At 31.0% G+C, this 16,498-nt stretch overlaps 3 protein-coding genes across 3 annotated transcripts; 1 reads left to right on the forward strand and 2 right to left on the reverse strand.

Annotated features, from left to right (window-relative positions):
* Positions 1-2,374: 2,374 nt before the first annotated feature.
* LOC125070106 (beta-catenin-like protein 1) lies at positions 2,375-6,831 on the reverse strand. Its single transcript, XM_047679810.1, has 13 exons — positions 6,657-6,831; positions 6,388-6,585; positions 6,009-6,155; positions 5,662-5,793; positions 5,312-5,471; positions 5,050-5,141; positions 4,810-4,941; positions 4,468-4,616; positions 4,096-4,271; positions 3,859-4,025; positions 3,316-3,411; positions 2,928-3,024; positions 2,375-2,535 (listed from the first exon to the last, which is right to left on the reverse strand). The coding sequence occupies exons 1-13, from the start codon at positions 6,684-6,686 to the stop codon at positions 2,447-2,449; spliced, it is 1,665 nt and encodes a 554-aa protein (XP_047535766.1). The 5' UTR covers positions 6,687-6,831; the 3' UTR covers positions 2,375-2,446.
* Positions 6,832-8,713: 1,882 nt separating this feature from the next.
* On the forward strand, positions 8,714-12,420 carry LOC125069192. Its single transcript, XM_047678599.1, has 7 exons — positions 8,714-8,827; positions 9,032-9,153; positions 10,108-10,258; positions 10,380-10,422; positions 11,013-11,150; positions 11,775-12,175; positions 12,257-12,420. Exons 1-7 carry the CDS (start codon positions 8,714-8,716, stop codon positions 12,341-12,343), a joined length of 1,056 nt encoding a protein of 351 aa, XP_047534555.1. The 3' UTR covers positions 12,344-12,420.
* LOC125070114 (2-Hydroxyacid oxidase 1) lies at positions 12,349-16,422 on the reverse strand. Its single transcript, XM_047679818.1, has 9 exons — positions 16,241-16,422; positions 15,944-16,095; positions 14,475-14,595; positions 14,257-14,391; positions 13,986-14,114; positions 13,726-13,858; positions 13,403-13,522; positions 12,717-12,828; positions 12,349-12,486 (listed from the first exon to the last, which is right to left on the reverse strand). The coding sequence occupies exons 1-9, from the start codon at positions 16,372-16,374 to the stop codon at positions 12,419-12,421; spliced, it is 1,104 nt and encodes a 367-aa protein (XP_047535774.1). The 5' UTR covers positions 16,375-16,422; the 3' UTR covers positions 12,349-12,418.
* Positions 16,423-16,498: the final 76 nt, after the last annotated feature.

Consider the following 16,498-nt stretch of genomic DNA (forward strand, 5'->3'; position numbering starts at 1 on the left):
TAGTGTACAATATAGCTGAGTTGGCTATTCGAATGAAATACGTAAATCTAAGGTTTGTTTATCTTTTTTCCTACTTCCATTGGCATAGGCTATATCAATACACAAACGTAAAGTGCAGTACGTGCAATCATTAAGAATAATAACAAGCTGAAATATTAATATGGTAACTACTTTAATAACGTAATGTTTTATAATTAAACATTTTTTACTATGGCGGCTCTTTATATACGTATCGTTTAACGCTGAAAAAATAAATTAATTTGTACAATACATATTAACATACATTAAAATACGATAAGTAAAAATACTAATCAAAATTGATAATTTACATATGTTGTGATTAATTACATTCTAAATCAAAATAGTTAAATAAAACGGTTTTCAAATGCCGTTGTAACGATTCCAACATTTAATGTTGGATGGAATATGGTTGTGGTCGTAAGGAATGAACGTAAAATGTACAAAATTATTAGTAAGTTGGTTGAAATCGTTTGATTTAGTGATGGTAGGACTTTGTGCGAGCTCGTTAGGGGAACTATTTCCAACTAATCCATTATTCTACCTCCAAATACGCAATCATTGTATTGTGAAAGATTTCAGATTCAATTATGATAGAGCCAGTGTAATGACAGATAATCAAATCTTGGTTCAATGATGGCGGCGCCAAGCCGGTGTAAGGAACTGTTGATATTAGGACAATGACTATGTCGAGAGCGTTCGTGACCACTTACCATCCGATGGTCCATTTGATGGCCTATCTCACTATTTTAGAAATAAATTAGAATGGATCGGGTGCCAAGTTCTTACGTCATAAGTCAATGTTAGAATTTTAAGTTCATACATTCATACAGATTTCTGTCGTTTTTGGAGTATTATTAACTTTACCTTCCTAATCTTGTTTTTTTTGTGACATGTCACCTCTGATAAAGAAAAATTATCAGTAGTTTTTTTTATAATTTAAAAGAAAAACTCGTCAGACATAATTAACCTAACTATCGTGAATTTGCTATCATACTAATTGAGTTCTGTGGCGTTGAGCTTGATCCTATGAAATTTGACGCGTCTAGTGTTTTTTAATAAGTGTAATCACAGTTCGATAGGAATATGTCGGTTAAATTGTTTAAAAGTATGAGTTTCAATTGACGGGATAGATAATGTAGACTTACGACGAAAGAATATAATCACTTGGCCTCGGACTAAATTAAATTCACATAAGGCAAAATAGAGGAATTATTTGTATGTATGTTAACAATCATTGTTCCTAAAGAAAACTTGTAAGTATTATTACCATTCTGCTTTAAATTTAAGATTGCAAATCACAATTTTATATTTAACCCTATGCATTTAAATTTTATAAAGCAACTTTTTACATTTTATTGTTATCTTTTAAATTTTCCAGATTATTGCAGTCTGTGACAAAGACATTATAAGGTAAAAAAGTTATAAAATTACTTTACTTATACCAAGTCACGAATCTTTGGTTACTTGGTACAGCTTCTAAATGAAATTTGGACTCAATCAAAATTTATTTCTTTTAAAATATCGACTCAAAACAGAATACCTTTTATTAATTATATTTCTTTATATACTAATTATAATTAATATGCATTTTAATATATTAAAAAACAAATAAATTATAATAACAAATCTTAGATTGAATTATGCGAATAAATTCATATTTTACGTAATAATTACTCAAGGTTTCTTAAAAAAATTTTTATATTTAAATTACATAATCGAGCTGGAATTAATTATGCTTAACGAAGAATTTACTTTATTTCAAACACGTTTTTGTCAGCAAACTACTTTAGAAATTGAATGATATAAGCTGACTTAATCTGTGTATACAAGGCAGCAGAGCTTTTTTTGTAAGAACAAGCTTGAAACTGACTTCAGAAAACGATCTTTGTCAGCAAATGATATGGGACATTGAATAGTCAAAAGATAGATAAACCCCATATATCAGTTCTTGAATGAGATTTGAAGTGAGTTCTCACAGCATAGCAATGCAGTTTCTCAATCTGCTTTTATCTCTTATTTTTATGAGTTAATTCGCGTAAACGCTTGATCACTTGTTTTCTATCGTAGTTTTTAGAATTAACGAGGATGTACTGTAAGATTAGGCGGGGGTTAGGTACTAATAATATCGAATTGTTGACTGTGTGATGTGTATACATGATCTTGAGGCTCGTGGCACCAGCAAGGAGATGAACCCACGCTATTGTGATACATGTGACTGTTTGGAAAGCCCAAACGTGCATTTTTGTAATTTTAGAACGGAAAATGTGTAAACTTTAGTTTTATTTATGCACTTTTATGTATTTTGTTCACTGTTACCGATATTATATTAGTGTATGTGCACAGAAAATACAAATATTTTAATGTTTATTTATTGCATTTTATTTAAAATACTATAAAAATATTTCGCAGCTCATTTAATGGTGTTTTAAAATTTGTCAACAAGTTGCAGTATGTGTTGCTGCTCCTGTTGACGCCACTCTTCGCTACCGGCGTCGCCCAAGTTACCCGCGTACTCTGTAAATAATGTTATTCATCGTATTTATATAAACTAAAATTAATTTTACTTACATATATTGCAATTCACCAAATATCACAATCACATAGACGCTTTAATTTATTGTAATTCTGACAATACATAGTTATCGGATTAGCATTGTAATTTTGTATTTTTAAATAGACTACAAGTATAATTAGGGTTCCCTGTAAAAAAATGCTTGCAATGCTTTTGTAAGCGACTGCTTATATTGATATCGTCCCCTCCACCTAAGTGGAAAGCTTGTAGAATTGGCAAAACAATAGGTTAAAAGGTCAATATAGAGCCTGCGATTTTTCAAATCGACATATGGCCCTTGTATCGTTGACGTTCAGTGTTAACTTTATAGAACAATATCATTTAAACACTTTACCTCTCATAACGTGACGAATGATTTTTAAAGAGCCGCCTCTCAAGGAGAGCACACGTTGCACTCGCTGTTTTATTGTGGGCGGACCCGCCGTGCACACCTGGTGAGGAAGGATATACAGATATTATGCAAATGGATATAAGCAAAATTATTTAGTTACAATTTTAAATGTATGCGGCAGGTCTAACGGGGATCACTACCCTATGGTATTTATCTGCCTCGATCTAGGCCCTCGGTTCAAACACCCGGTCGGGCAATAAAAAGTGATTAAGTTTCTTTAGTTAATAACATTTCATTATGTATTTTGCTGTACGTTTATAGTTTAGCAGTTATATATATATAGTATATAGTTACATATATATGTAATAAGAAATGTGAACTGTGAATGTACCTCTAAAATAATTCTATCAATGAGCTGTAGAGTAAAGAGTCCGCCGGATAGCCTTTTCAAATACTGTGCGTCGTCATCCAAGTCTTCAGCATCTTGCTGAAATAAAAAATATAATTTGTTTGATTTAATTATTTCCAAACGAGTTATCGGAATTTAAAAAAATCTGTTATCGGAATTTTGGAAGTAAAATTAAAGTAGAAATAAATGGTTAAGTCCAATAGCGTTGTATTATAAATAAAGATATATTATTCATAAACTCTTAGTAGTGCACAATATAGCTGAGTTAATAGCTAATCGAATGAAATGCGTAAATCTATGGTTTGTTTATCTGTTTTTCTACTCCCATTGGAATAGGCTCTACGTACAATAGGTAGCGCGCAAGTCGTAACGGATCATTAGGTACAAAACAAAATATAAAAAAGTAATGCACATTGCATTACTAGTATTATCAGACATCATCTAGTTATCTTTACTTATAAAATTAAGCTTTTTAATGAGAAACTTTCAACGCGGGTAAATTAAAATTTTCTTTTCAAATGTTACCTCCATTTCTTTTTCAGTTCGGTCTACTTTGTCCATATATTTAAAGTGCAATTCCAACAATCTATCCACTTTTTCAAGATCATTCTCAGTGAACTTAGCTAAAAGTCTCTGCCGCTGACCGCCTTGACAGTTACGCAACATCGATGCTATTATAGAAACAACATGTTCTGAAAAAATTATGTACATTATTTTATAGCAAACTCTTAATTAATACGTTTATTATTAAATTATACGAACCTTCATGTTGATCAACTGTTAGCAATCTTTTCCTTTTCGGTGTTTTCATAAAAAGAGGGAACACAGTGCGAAGACCTAATATATCAACAAACTTGTTACAGTTATCCCGTCCATCTGGACCTGCCAATGCATGATCCAAAACTTTTAATGATCCATTACGGGACATTTTCTTTTCTCTAAAAAAATTGTTTATAATAATATTTTAAAAGGTTTTTTAGCTACACTAATACCATTCAATAAAACTCTTTGCATAGTTGAGCCCATTAAGGAGAGCCAATATATAAAGCCCATACGATTATAATATTACAAAAGTAAAGTTTAATGTGAATAAACCACACTGAACAGTTAATGTAATGAAAAAGGGGACCACACCTAAGCATAAGATTCATGAGCTGTAACCCTTCTCCCCGAAGAAATCGATCTCTATTTAACGGCTCCATTAATGCACAACATAGTCCATCGAACATATTTTCCATAGCCTCTTGTTCTTCAGCTCCACTTGGGTCATGACGTTTGTAGAACTATAATCAAAATAATTGCATATATTTACACTTTTTTTTAATATATATTTCTTAAAAGGCTTATCTTATTATTAGGAGATGCCTCCTGTTTCTTTTTTTCTTTGGTTTAAAGCAACCTAATTTCACCAATAATAATCGGTATTTAATGCAAAAAAAAAAAGAATGCATTAGGAGGTTCAAAATATCAACTTACCGCTAATTGTTGTAGCAGAACATCAATTCCATCTAAATCCCCAAGCAACTTTCTGTTCTCTGGAGTGTTTTGTAGAAGTATAGATAAAATTTCAGTAGCATACAATTTATTGCCATCAAATGGGATTTTTACCTGTGAAATGTTTTATTTCATTATTAAATTTCAATATAAATTTTTCTTACATGTTATATATTACAATTTATTGAAAAAGTTAGGAAATAGTATGTTAAATTAATTTACCTTAAGTCTTTTAAGTATCCATTGAATGAAACCTTGTTTAGCAACTTCAACACACATTTCTGGCCTAAACTCAGTTATATTTTCAATAATGCCTAGAAAAATAACAAGATTTTTAATCTAATATATTGCAAACAATAACTAATGATACCTTGCCTGCCTGCCTTACAATTAGATTAAACATCAAATTTAATAACATAAATGATGAGGGACATATAGTGCATGTTATTTAAAATTAGTTTTAAGTGCTCTTGTGGAATTATACCTAATGTGTTATGAACAGCATCTCTCTCGTCTGGTACTTGCTCGTCCAGACGTGCCAAATTATGAAGTAGTAAAGCTGGACACTCTGCTTCAGCTAGAGCATTAATCAATTCCTCGGCACCTTCCTCACTCTCATGCAAAATATCCACATCTGTCAATTCCTAAATGGAATTTTAAAATTAATAAATGCATAATAGAAAAAACAATACAATTGTTAAAATTATCACTAAGCATTTCAATTAAAATATTTTTTTCTGATAAAATAAAATACTTTATAAAATATTTTTTTATTTAATAATATATTTTATTGGAATAAAACTGTTTTGGATGGTAAATCATATTTTTACGTACTTGCAAAAGATGAACAACTTTAGTAGAAACATCAGTATTGTCATGTGAAAGTAATTCTAATATAGAATTAATACATTTTAATTCAACCAGCAAAGGGTACTGGTCAGGAACTGTTGCTACTGCACTTAAGTCCTAAAAATTAGAATAGGTGGATTAATATAATGGCTTGGATTAATAGAATTGATGTTTTTGTCAGGGACAACTGAGCAGTCTCAAAAGTACTTTGTAGCAATAAAAAACAACATTACATTTTCATTTTAATCTATACTTAGCCTTAATGTGAAATATTGAAACTCAAAATTTTAAATAGGAAAAACATAGGGTTAATATAACAAACATTTTGTTACCTGTAGTGCTTCAAACAAATCTATTTCACTTTCCATAAACTTTTCTGGCTGGTCCGGAAATTTTATTCTCATTTCTCTATTTTTGAGTGCTTTTTTTTCAAAGTTTAGTACTAATTTTTTTACAGTGGTGTCATCGAGAACTTCACCCTGAATCATCAAAACAACTTTATGAACAATACTGAGGACAGAAAAAGATTCTTAGCTGTTTGAGACCTTGCCATTATTACAATAAAAACCCCTCAATATTGGTTTTTTAGTTGGGCATGTATGTTGGCATTGGCAACAACAACTACATCTATGCATGCAATATACTGAGCATGCATGCTGAAAAGAGGTACAATGGTTTCTTAACACATTCAAATATAAAAATTAGAAATACCTCTGTTACTTCAGTCTCAACAAATCTAAGGATATCTTCTCGTTCTTTGTCTGTTATTGTTGGTTCTTTGGGGAGAACTCTATTAGCAGCAAAACGATCTGCTGATTTGTTTAGGCGGCGAGTTTTTCCGGAGCGTTTGGGTTCATCATCGGAATCATCCAAATCGTCTTCATTAGGTCTTTTAGGAGTTGGTGTGGGCTACAAATTAGAATGTCTTTTATTATTTTCTTTTCTTAGGACTCATTATTTAATTGATGTTTAATACTTACTTTAAAAGAAAGTAGTTCGCCGACATCCATCTTTATTATAAAGTAATGTAAACTGCAGTTTATGAATATGATCAAGGAATAAAATTAAATGAAATTTTCCACCATTCTCGTTGGTTACAATTGCAAATTACTAATTTGCCGAAGCCCGCAACCAAATAGTTTGGTATTAAGCAAACTAACATTGACAATGACAGTTGATAATTTATCCACTACCACAGATTACTATAATATTTAATTTATTACAGAATCCTCACTGCTTACACCAATATGCATTCAAGTGTTATGTTATAATAATAAAATAAATCTTATTTATCTTAATTTTGAGACGAACAGCTGTTCTAACTTTTAATTTAATAATTATTCATAGATAGTAGTAGTAGTAAACAAACTATCTATGTTTAAAATAATATGCCCAAAGAGTATATAAACTTCCTTCCAAAATTGGCGGGAAAAATTAAAGGAAGTAATATTTTTATTCAATTAAAATATTTAGTACGAAATATAATACATAATAGTAAATTTTTTAGTAATTATAGTTATACAATGCAGAATTTTGAACATAGAACTTTTACGCTAAAGCAGGTAAACGGTATAAATTTAATAAATTTGCAATTTTATAAATAAAAATTGTAATGTTATGTTTACGAATGTGTGATTTTAGAACACTTCAATATCAGAAACGCGATCAAATTTAAAAGAAGTGTTAGAATTAGTACTTAACACATGTGATATAAATGTTTTAACACGATTGTTTTCAACTATAGGAATATATTTACTATCTCCGGTAAGTTTATTTAGTAAAAAATTTTGGTTTGCATATTATGAATATGTTTTATATAGTATTTATATAAAATATATTTTTTATCAACAGGAAACAAATTACGACGGCATTAAAAAATGCGATCCGTTGTATGAAAAAATTGTTATCGTATTAAATAGCGAAGTCCAAGAAAAAATAACAATCGCAATTAATTTAATATGTGCATTGCTATATATTAATGACAAGGGACAAACGAGGAAGAAATCTTTACATATCTATGCACAAAATATGATGAGAGTCAGTGGTATTTTAACATCCATGACAAACCTCTTTATAAGTTTTATGATGGTATGAAGTTGCTACAGAGTTATTATCATATATAGTTTTTTTTATATTTATTCAAGTTTACTATAAACTGTACCTGCACAAATTAAATTTAAAATGAACTCAACTAAGAATTAGTAAGCTTCGTTAAAAAATTACACAATTTTTTTTCGGTTTTTATGATGTTATTACTTTTAGTTAAAATCTAGTTCTGTTTGATGGTCTTCATTAAGTTGTAAAGTACGCCTTATTTTTCAAATCGCGTGATGGTTCTGGAAAATAACACCCTACGGATGTCACCTGTGAGACAAAGCACCTCAGTTGCGGAGACGTGGAGTGTGTGCCGTAGTCATTTTCGACAGCGGAAACGTTGTAAGCTTTGTAACAAGAATCAGGCTAATCCAAGAGGATTAGCCTGGTTCTTGTTTGAACAGCGCTAGCTATCGTAATCCTATTGTTTTTGTCATTCAATACAACTTGAACTGACTGAGGCTGACTTGTACGAGTGGGTTTAACCAGTAGGTACCAGTGGGTTTAAGTGAGCTAGCGTTTTCTACGACTTGTAACTCCGCAGTGCTCTATGTTTTATTTGTTATACGGTCTAATTTCTGGGTGGTTTGGTGTTAACGGTTCGCTCACTAATAAAATTAAGGCTCAATGTTTGATTTTCGTGCTTATATTATGTATGTTCAGGGTCGATTAGAAAAAGATTTTTCAAAGTTTGTGTCAAGTACGTAAGTAAGTACATTGTGCTCATTGACATCGTCAAATGCGAATGCTTTGATCGTTTAAAGGTGGCAAGAATATCTGCTTGAATTGCCGTACCCGAGTTGTTTGGTTACTTTTTGGTATAGTGCGCTCTTTTAACACTTAACTATTTTCATTTGTTGGGTAGGAATTTAAAGACAAATCGATAATATATTTAGTTTTTACTATTATAATAAGCTTGCAATTTTATTTTGTTGTACTTAAAATGGTTATATATTGTCAGCATCAAGACACCCTGAAAGCCATATGTCGAGGTATCAGCGAGGCTTGCCGCGATTGTTCTATCAATCAGACATTCTGCTCACATATAGTACCTTTGGTGAGATGTATATAATTACAGTATTTTTTAACGATTTCAAGATTGATTCTCAATCCGCATCCAAATAGATTTTCGGTCGTAATAGGTCGAGAAATCCTCGGCAAAAGTAGTACCAAATAACAGTTTACACTCTCGAAAAGAGAATAACGGCTTAATAAAAAAAATACCAATTAGAAAAAATAGTAATATTTAAACATCTTGCAGTGCATACGACGATGTCGTGGAGGAAGTTCTGATATGTTTATTGTTTTGCAAAGTCTACTGACAAACCATAGTCGCAATATGAAATTGTTTCACGAGAACAATGGAATGAAAATATTTACTAGGTAAAATTAAAATTCACTAATGCTAGAGTATTTTCTTTGTAAGTAGTTTTAACAAAATTCAATATTAACTGAACATTTCCTTTTTAAACTAAAACGGCGGCTACATTACGTTTATTATATCTTTGCCGATTTGACGTTACATATTTTCAGAATTTATGATCGAAGTTAATACATTGTGTCTACCTTTTAAAGCAAACATAAAATAACCGACAATTTTATGTAAAATGAAATAGTATGAATGGGCGCAGTTCTGGGGGTAAATCCTACTAACATATAAGGTTAAGATACGTTCCCGACTGTATTGCGATCCAAATTCGACTATTCCTCTCAAAAATAAGACTCAATTTAATCTAATTATTTATATCGGTTATGATACGATCCATATTATATTCCGATCCTATTTCGACCCAACCGCAACTTAATCATTGTGTTAGTAGAATACGTAAACCGCTGAACAGCAACAATAACGTTTCGATTCGATTTTGATAATGATAGTGTGTTAGTAGAATACCCTCGTCTTAATAACACTGATGACATTTTAGTCCAGTCATTGTATACAAAAAAATGGCCGAGAAATGTAAATCAGCCGAGAAGACTGAATTTTGGATATGTCGTAGGTCTAATTGGACTTAAATTGTAGAGCATAAATGCATAATTCTCGTAGCACGAAGCACAGCTCAGTTAACGCCAAAAAATAAAATTCAACCCTTTTTTCAAGATAGCAGCGAACGCACATAGGAAATCGAGGTTGACAATTTAAAGTTAAGCTTTTCTAAACGCTCCCTACAATATATATACAAAATCAACCTTCTCGGTTCATTTGCATTTTCAAATATACGGAATGACTGGAATATTTATTTTATAATAAACAAAACTAATAAACAAGTAAGTTATTCATTATATTATTGTTTATGTTGATATTGCTTCATTCATGGAAAAAATCGTAATTTACAGAGAATCTTTGCAACATTCATTTTGCCTGCAACTACTGAACACTGTTGTTGAGAACACGACGAATGAAAATCATCATGTCGTAGTATCGGAGTCGTCTCATATATTCGAGCATCTGCGGTACTTTTTGCATAAATACGGAGCCTCTAATTTGGTAAAGTATACCTCACGGGCATATAGCAGTTACTACTATTTATCAGACTGAAGAAGTGTTGAGAGTATAATTTATTTTAATTTACGTATGAAGTATTGCGATGTTTTCTGTTTGCTTCCAGATAGGCCAATGGGTCTCTATCATTCTGTTTTCATATCAAAAAGGTATGTATATGATCCTGTAGTTATTTTAGATACACAAGTAAACAGCTCGTAAGTATCCTACTACTGGGTTTTTAGAAAGTTTGAACATTGAATTATTTAGTACGCTGCGTCAATAACGCAATGATTTACGGGCCGCCTAGCGATGTAAAAAGTCGCAACTTCGATCCTATCACTATTGAATTCTTAGTCTTATTTACTTACTATATACACTATATATTGATTATTACTACAGAGTTTCTACACTCCTCTAGCATTCACCTCCAGCATTCCCTAACATAGCCTTCTGGCGACTCTCAAATGTTATATGTACTATCTAACCGAAGACAATGTAAATTAGAGACAGAATATTTTACTACATTTTACGAATATGTAATAATTCTAACAGACCCCGAGCACAAGATTTAAGCTTAATTGGAGGGGTAAAAAATTACTACTAACTAAAAAAAATCCTATCCTATCTTAAATGTTAGATAGTGGATACATAATGTTATGATCAAGTGATGTTATGATTAGAATTATCGATTTATTTTAATAAAGGATGATAATATTGATATGGAACGTGTCGATAGTGAATTTAATCCATTTTTCAGTTTTAAGGAAATTTGGTAAAGAGAATAATAATATAAATGGTATCGACGGAAGTATAAGGAAACCCATGGCAAAAGAGTCTCATCCATCAAGACATGTGGTCTGCAACAACAAACAAAATGACACAAATGAATTATTCCGTAATATTTTAAAAGAATTAACTGGAACACAAAGTATAAATTACGGTCGTAATAAAAACACCGCGCGTAAAAACAATTATGACATTAACTTCAATAAAAATATTCAATATGGTCATGCGTATGATACAACTATTGATGAAAAGGAAATTTTAAGAGGAAACACTAGACCCATAGTCAATTATGATAATTTAGATGAACCCTTTCACGCAGCTAACAATGATTTATCATTTTCATTTTTATTCAAAGCTCATCCAAAACAATCGTTAGAAAACAAAAGATGTCAAACATTAAGTTGTGTTCATGATTCTATCAGGAGAAAAAATATTAATAACAATTTGGTAGTTCTACCCTGTTGTAACCAAACCGCTAATAATTTTACGCAAGGTATGCCTAAAATTGGTGATCCACCATTGACGCAAGAGGAGGACAAAGATAGTACATTCTATTTTGCGCCACCTTTTGTTTCAACACCAAAACGCAATGCTAAAACATTCAAGTCTAACTCTATGTCACAATCTTCTGGAATATCAGTTATGAAATCAGCTGCGACTCAAAGACAATCAAGATATCATATTAACACTAGGACTAATAAAACTAAAAATATTAAAAGAACGTCAGAAAATAAAAAAATACAAAATAAAACGATTGGCGCCAAATTTATCGATATCATCAATGGATCTTGCACAACACTAGTTAAAAGTTACACTTCCTTCAAAAATATATTCAGAAATAAAGAACCTTCGACTTGCAAAGATGTATCAACTAGTACAACAGCAGTGTCAACGTTCTGTAGCAACAGCTTTACAAATTATATGCGTAAAAGAGATGCAATTTCGAACTATTTTAACGAAAAAGAAAACGAAACACAATTGAAAAGAGAATTTAGCGGTGAAGATAATTTAAGTTCTTGCAATACATGCAACGATACTATCGCCTTAAAACAGAAAATGACGAATGATGCAAAATTACAACAAACAGTTAAAAGATTGAAGTTCGGTATAAACATGTACGGATGCGACTTTAAGGTAATGTAAAAAGACTTTGCAAACGACTTCTAATAATCTAATTTTATAAAAAACGTACAATTTGATTTAATCATCTTTCAGAAAATATCAAGAACTATGTGGCCCAACGAACACTACATGACACCAAGTGTATTATATAATTTATATCGGAAACTCATAATAAAATAAATCAATTAATTCCAACTATTCATTTAATAACACACTGAAGAAACATTTGATATAAGATCTTGTCAACTGACGAAATTATAATCTGCTGTAAGCTGACTCGTGACGCACCATATCTTTCGTAATGTCTTCAATGGTTGGAGTACCTGTAAGAACATTTTCATAAAATAGTCAGAAATGTGTAATGTAAAAGTTTTATAAGCATAAAATAAGTTTAAAATTTGCTTCAGGAAGTCGCAGTCGATAGTGTAAATTGAAAATGCATTTTTATGCAATTTTGCGTTTTATAAATCTCGATTGATTTAAATAAATAAAGCTTTATAAGGAATACTAATATCACTGATATTTTTTACTCCCCAATTAAATTATATCTGACCCGCAATTTGGAATGTATATTCCAGTTCCTTTCGGAATATACTTAACATTCTTTGGACACCGGCTTCACCGCCGACTGTTAGGCCCCATATAGCTGGGCGACCGACGAAAACCTAAAATATGTACATTTTACAGATCACTATGTTTTAATTTGAGTGTGGAAATAGATACACAGCTAGTGATGTTTACTGATCGGAAATATAATATATTTAAGTCAGTTTTCGTACTAAATAAGATAATATGATATACGACCTACAAGGCAGTATCCATATTTCATAAGTATTTCTAGTCTTACTTGTAATATGATCAAAGTTATTCTATTGTTTAACTCATCAATAAATACTATAATACTTTTAGATATCCTTCAGGCTTACAGTCAAATATAATAATACAAGACTAATCACAGAACTAATCAAAAACAAAGAGATTTTACTACGTTTTACTAAATATTATTTAGTAAAAAATTGTATTATATTATTCCCAACAATAATGTTAGAAATATTGTAAGCAAGCGATTGTCAACCGATATTGCTAGTATACCAGTGAATAAAAGCTTAGATAATTAGCCAATACACTGAGTGTTCGCTTCATTTCCTTGAATATGTTATTACTTTATAGCCATTAGACAGAAAATTTTCTATCTTAAATGTAAAAGGCCTTAAAAAAACATACCAAGGGTTAGTTTACCATTTTTGCTCCTAAAGCTAATGCTTTGTACACATCTGTTCCTGTTGTTACACCTCCGTCCAAAAATACTTCGACATTGTAATTTTTTACAGCTTCAACTATTTCAGGTAGAGCTTCAATCTAAAAAGTAATAACTATTTTAATTTAATTGCATAATTTATCTTGATTCGGGTAATTTTGCCAAGGTAAGTGGAGCATTGCGAAGTAAGTGATGTTTAAAATAGTTCTTACGGCGCCAATGTTTATAGATTGTGATAACAGTCAAGTGGCCTATAATTGTCAGTCTGTCTGACAATAGAATTAAAGGGAAAAAATCAAATTACTGTTGACGGAACACCATCTAACTGCCTCGCGCCGTGGTTTGACACCAATATACCGTCACACCCTGCCTCAATTGCTCGCACTGCGTCATCGCCACGTAATATTCCTTTTGCAACGATAGGTAGTTTAGTTATGCTGTAAGAAGTTCGAAATATTAACTCAAGTCAAAATCTCCACTTTCAGACTTATTAAATAAATTAATCATACCCGTAGAATAAGTCTGTAGATTTTAGTCCGACTCTAGAGTTTAGTAAATACTCACCTCTTTAACCATTTTATTTCACCCCAAGTCAAAGATTTGTCAAATAAATTATTAACATAATTATTTAAACCACTGCCATCCCCTGTACTATGTATTTTTGTGGATAAATGACCATCAAAATTTGCTAATCTAAAAGAAAAACCAAATAAATTTTAAAATTAGTGTAAGCGTTTCGGTTGCATATTCTTTAAAAGCATAACATATATTATGTTTTCCATACACTTTTTTGCTTATACATTTTGACATTTGCTTTGACATGATACAAACTTACTTCAAATGATTTGGAAGAGTAAACTTATTACGAATATCAGCTCTTCTTATACCAAAAAGGGGAGTATCAACTGTCAGCGCAATTGCTTTAAATCCAGCCTGTTCAGCTCTTAACACTAACTTTCGTGTTACCTCTCTGTAAAAATATTACAATTACCTGAATTTAAATGTTTTTTTATAAACATGTACATATAAAAAGCTAATAATAATAATATTTGCCTATCGTTATAAATGTATAATTGAAACCATTTGATAGCATTTGGTGCGGCCTCAGCTACTTCTTCTATAGAACTCGTCGAGATTGTGCTCAGTGTATAAATCACGCCTTCGGTTTGTGCAGCTGTGGAAAATAATAATTCACCGAAAGTATCTGTTACATAATTATAATAAAAATAAACAAAACAAGAGATAACATTTTAACTTAAGATTAAAGCAATAAAAACGATCATTATACTTGTATCAGTTGTGCGACACATGCGCACAGACAAGACCTCTTATGAAATCCTTGTTTTTATCTATTGCTTGATTTTGACCACTGTGAATTACATTTCTGTTTATCAGGATAAACAGAAGCTGGAAGAGCATTCCATATATGCTGAGCAGCCATTATTAGTCACATAAGAAATGAGAAAGTCAAGCGCTTCGTGCAAAATAGAATGTCAATATTGTTGAGATGAAAATGAAATCGTATAATCATGATTTATATTTTCTATAATAATCTATATAATATCAATAGTCTCAAAACTTTGTGACGACGTTTAAGATTTTATTGTTATATATTGAAAGATTTTATTAAATATTTATAACGTCTATTATCTTTATCATATTGATTATTGATACCTTGGGGCAAAAGGGCGAAGCACATTTCAAACGATATTACTCAATATTTGTCTATCTAACTATAATAAACTTATTTACACCTATTATTTTTATTTCTTACGTTTTTTTTAAATATAAATTTCGGATTTTGTATGCTTTCCTTCCATTTCATTTGTTTTCTCCTGTTTTTCGTATTGTATAAGATAACAACAGAGTACCCTTTGTTTTATAATATTATAATAGGCTCATTAGCAATTATATATTTGTTATCATGTCATTATTGTTAAACAGGTTATTATCATGCAATGGCATGGCATTATTAAATAACCTGTTTAAGAATGCTTCGAATACCATGAAAATACACTCAATGCGATCTGTTAAGCTATACCTAGTCACTGAATTGTCTATGAACAATAATTAGAAATCACGAGATGCAATAACAAAATAATATAAGTAAAAAAGTAAAACGAATATTAATAAAATATTCAAAAGTGCTTGTAAAAGCCTACTTGAATAAAGTATGTTTTGATTTTGAATAACAATAACTAGTCCTAATGTCGATTTTTCTTTAAAAAAAATCTTTATTGGAAGATCATTAGTTCTCAGTAACAGCTAATAATCCGAAGTCAGAAATTGGGAAATGTGAGCCGTGGAAAACACAAATTTAGTCTAGCTGCTAATCCCTCTACACTCGTGAGAGTGTTAATACACTAAGTAAATAATAAAGAGTACATTTGAACTGTATAGATGCGCTATATCTCCTATGCAAACAACTGTCTGAATTGGACCGCCCTGAACGAAATTAGAATATTATGTCATTTTAGCCTAATTTCGTTAAGAAACTTATTTTATAAACGAAAATATAGTACCTCTGACATTAGCCGTTTCACCATCAGGATGGGCCATTCTTTGCATTGCAGTAGGGGATATACCCAGCGGCATTGACACTTTCTCCCCGAATATTGTTGTAGATAAATCGCAAGCTGCTAAGCCGACGAGGCATTTTGGCCGTATGCGGAGCCTACAAATCAATTCAGAATGGATAAATATTGGAAATAACACCGAAAACATGGTAATAGTTTGCTACTTTTATAATGCATTTTTTATTTAATAGTATGTTTTTGCGTTTAAAATTATTTAATGATTTTAGATTGCCTATGAATTACCTTTGAAAAGCACGTCGATTCTCTGCTAAAGTATATTCCTCAGTTGCACCACTTTTGTAATAATCTCGAGCGTTTTTAGGTAATAAAGCTAAAGCAGCATCTTCTAATTCTTTTACACTAATATATTTCTCCATTGTGTAAAATCAAATATAGTACTACTTAATAGACTCGGTCATAATTTATGTAAGTTGTACTGATAAGAAGTAATGTTTTGTTAAATGACTTATCAATATACAAAATACCAAAGGCCACAGATCA

Source organism: Vanessa atalanta, chromosome 2 (assembly GCF_905147765.1).
Source record: "Vanessa atalanta chromosome 2, ilVanAtal1.2, whole genome shotgun sequence".
In the NCBI taxonomy this organism is placed as follows: Eukaryota; Metazoa; Arthropoda; class Insecta; order Lepidoptera; family Nymphalidae; genus Vanessa; species Vanessa atalanta.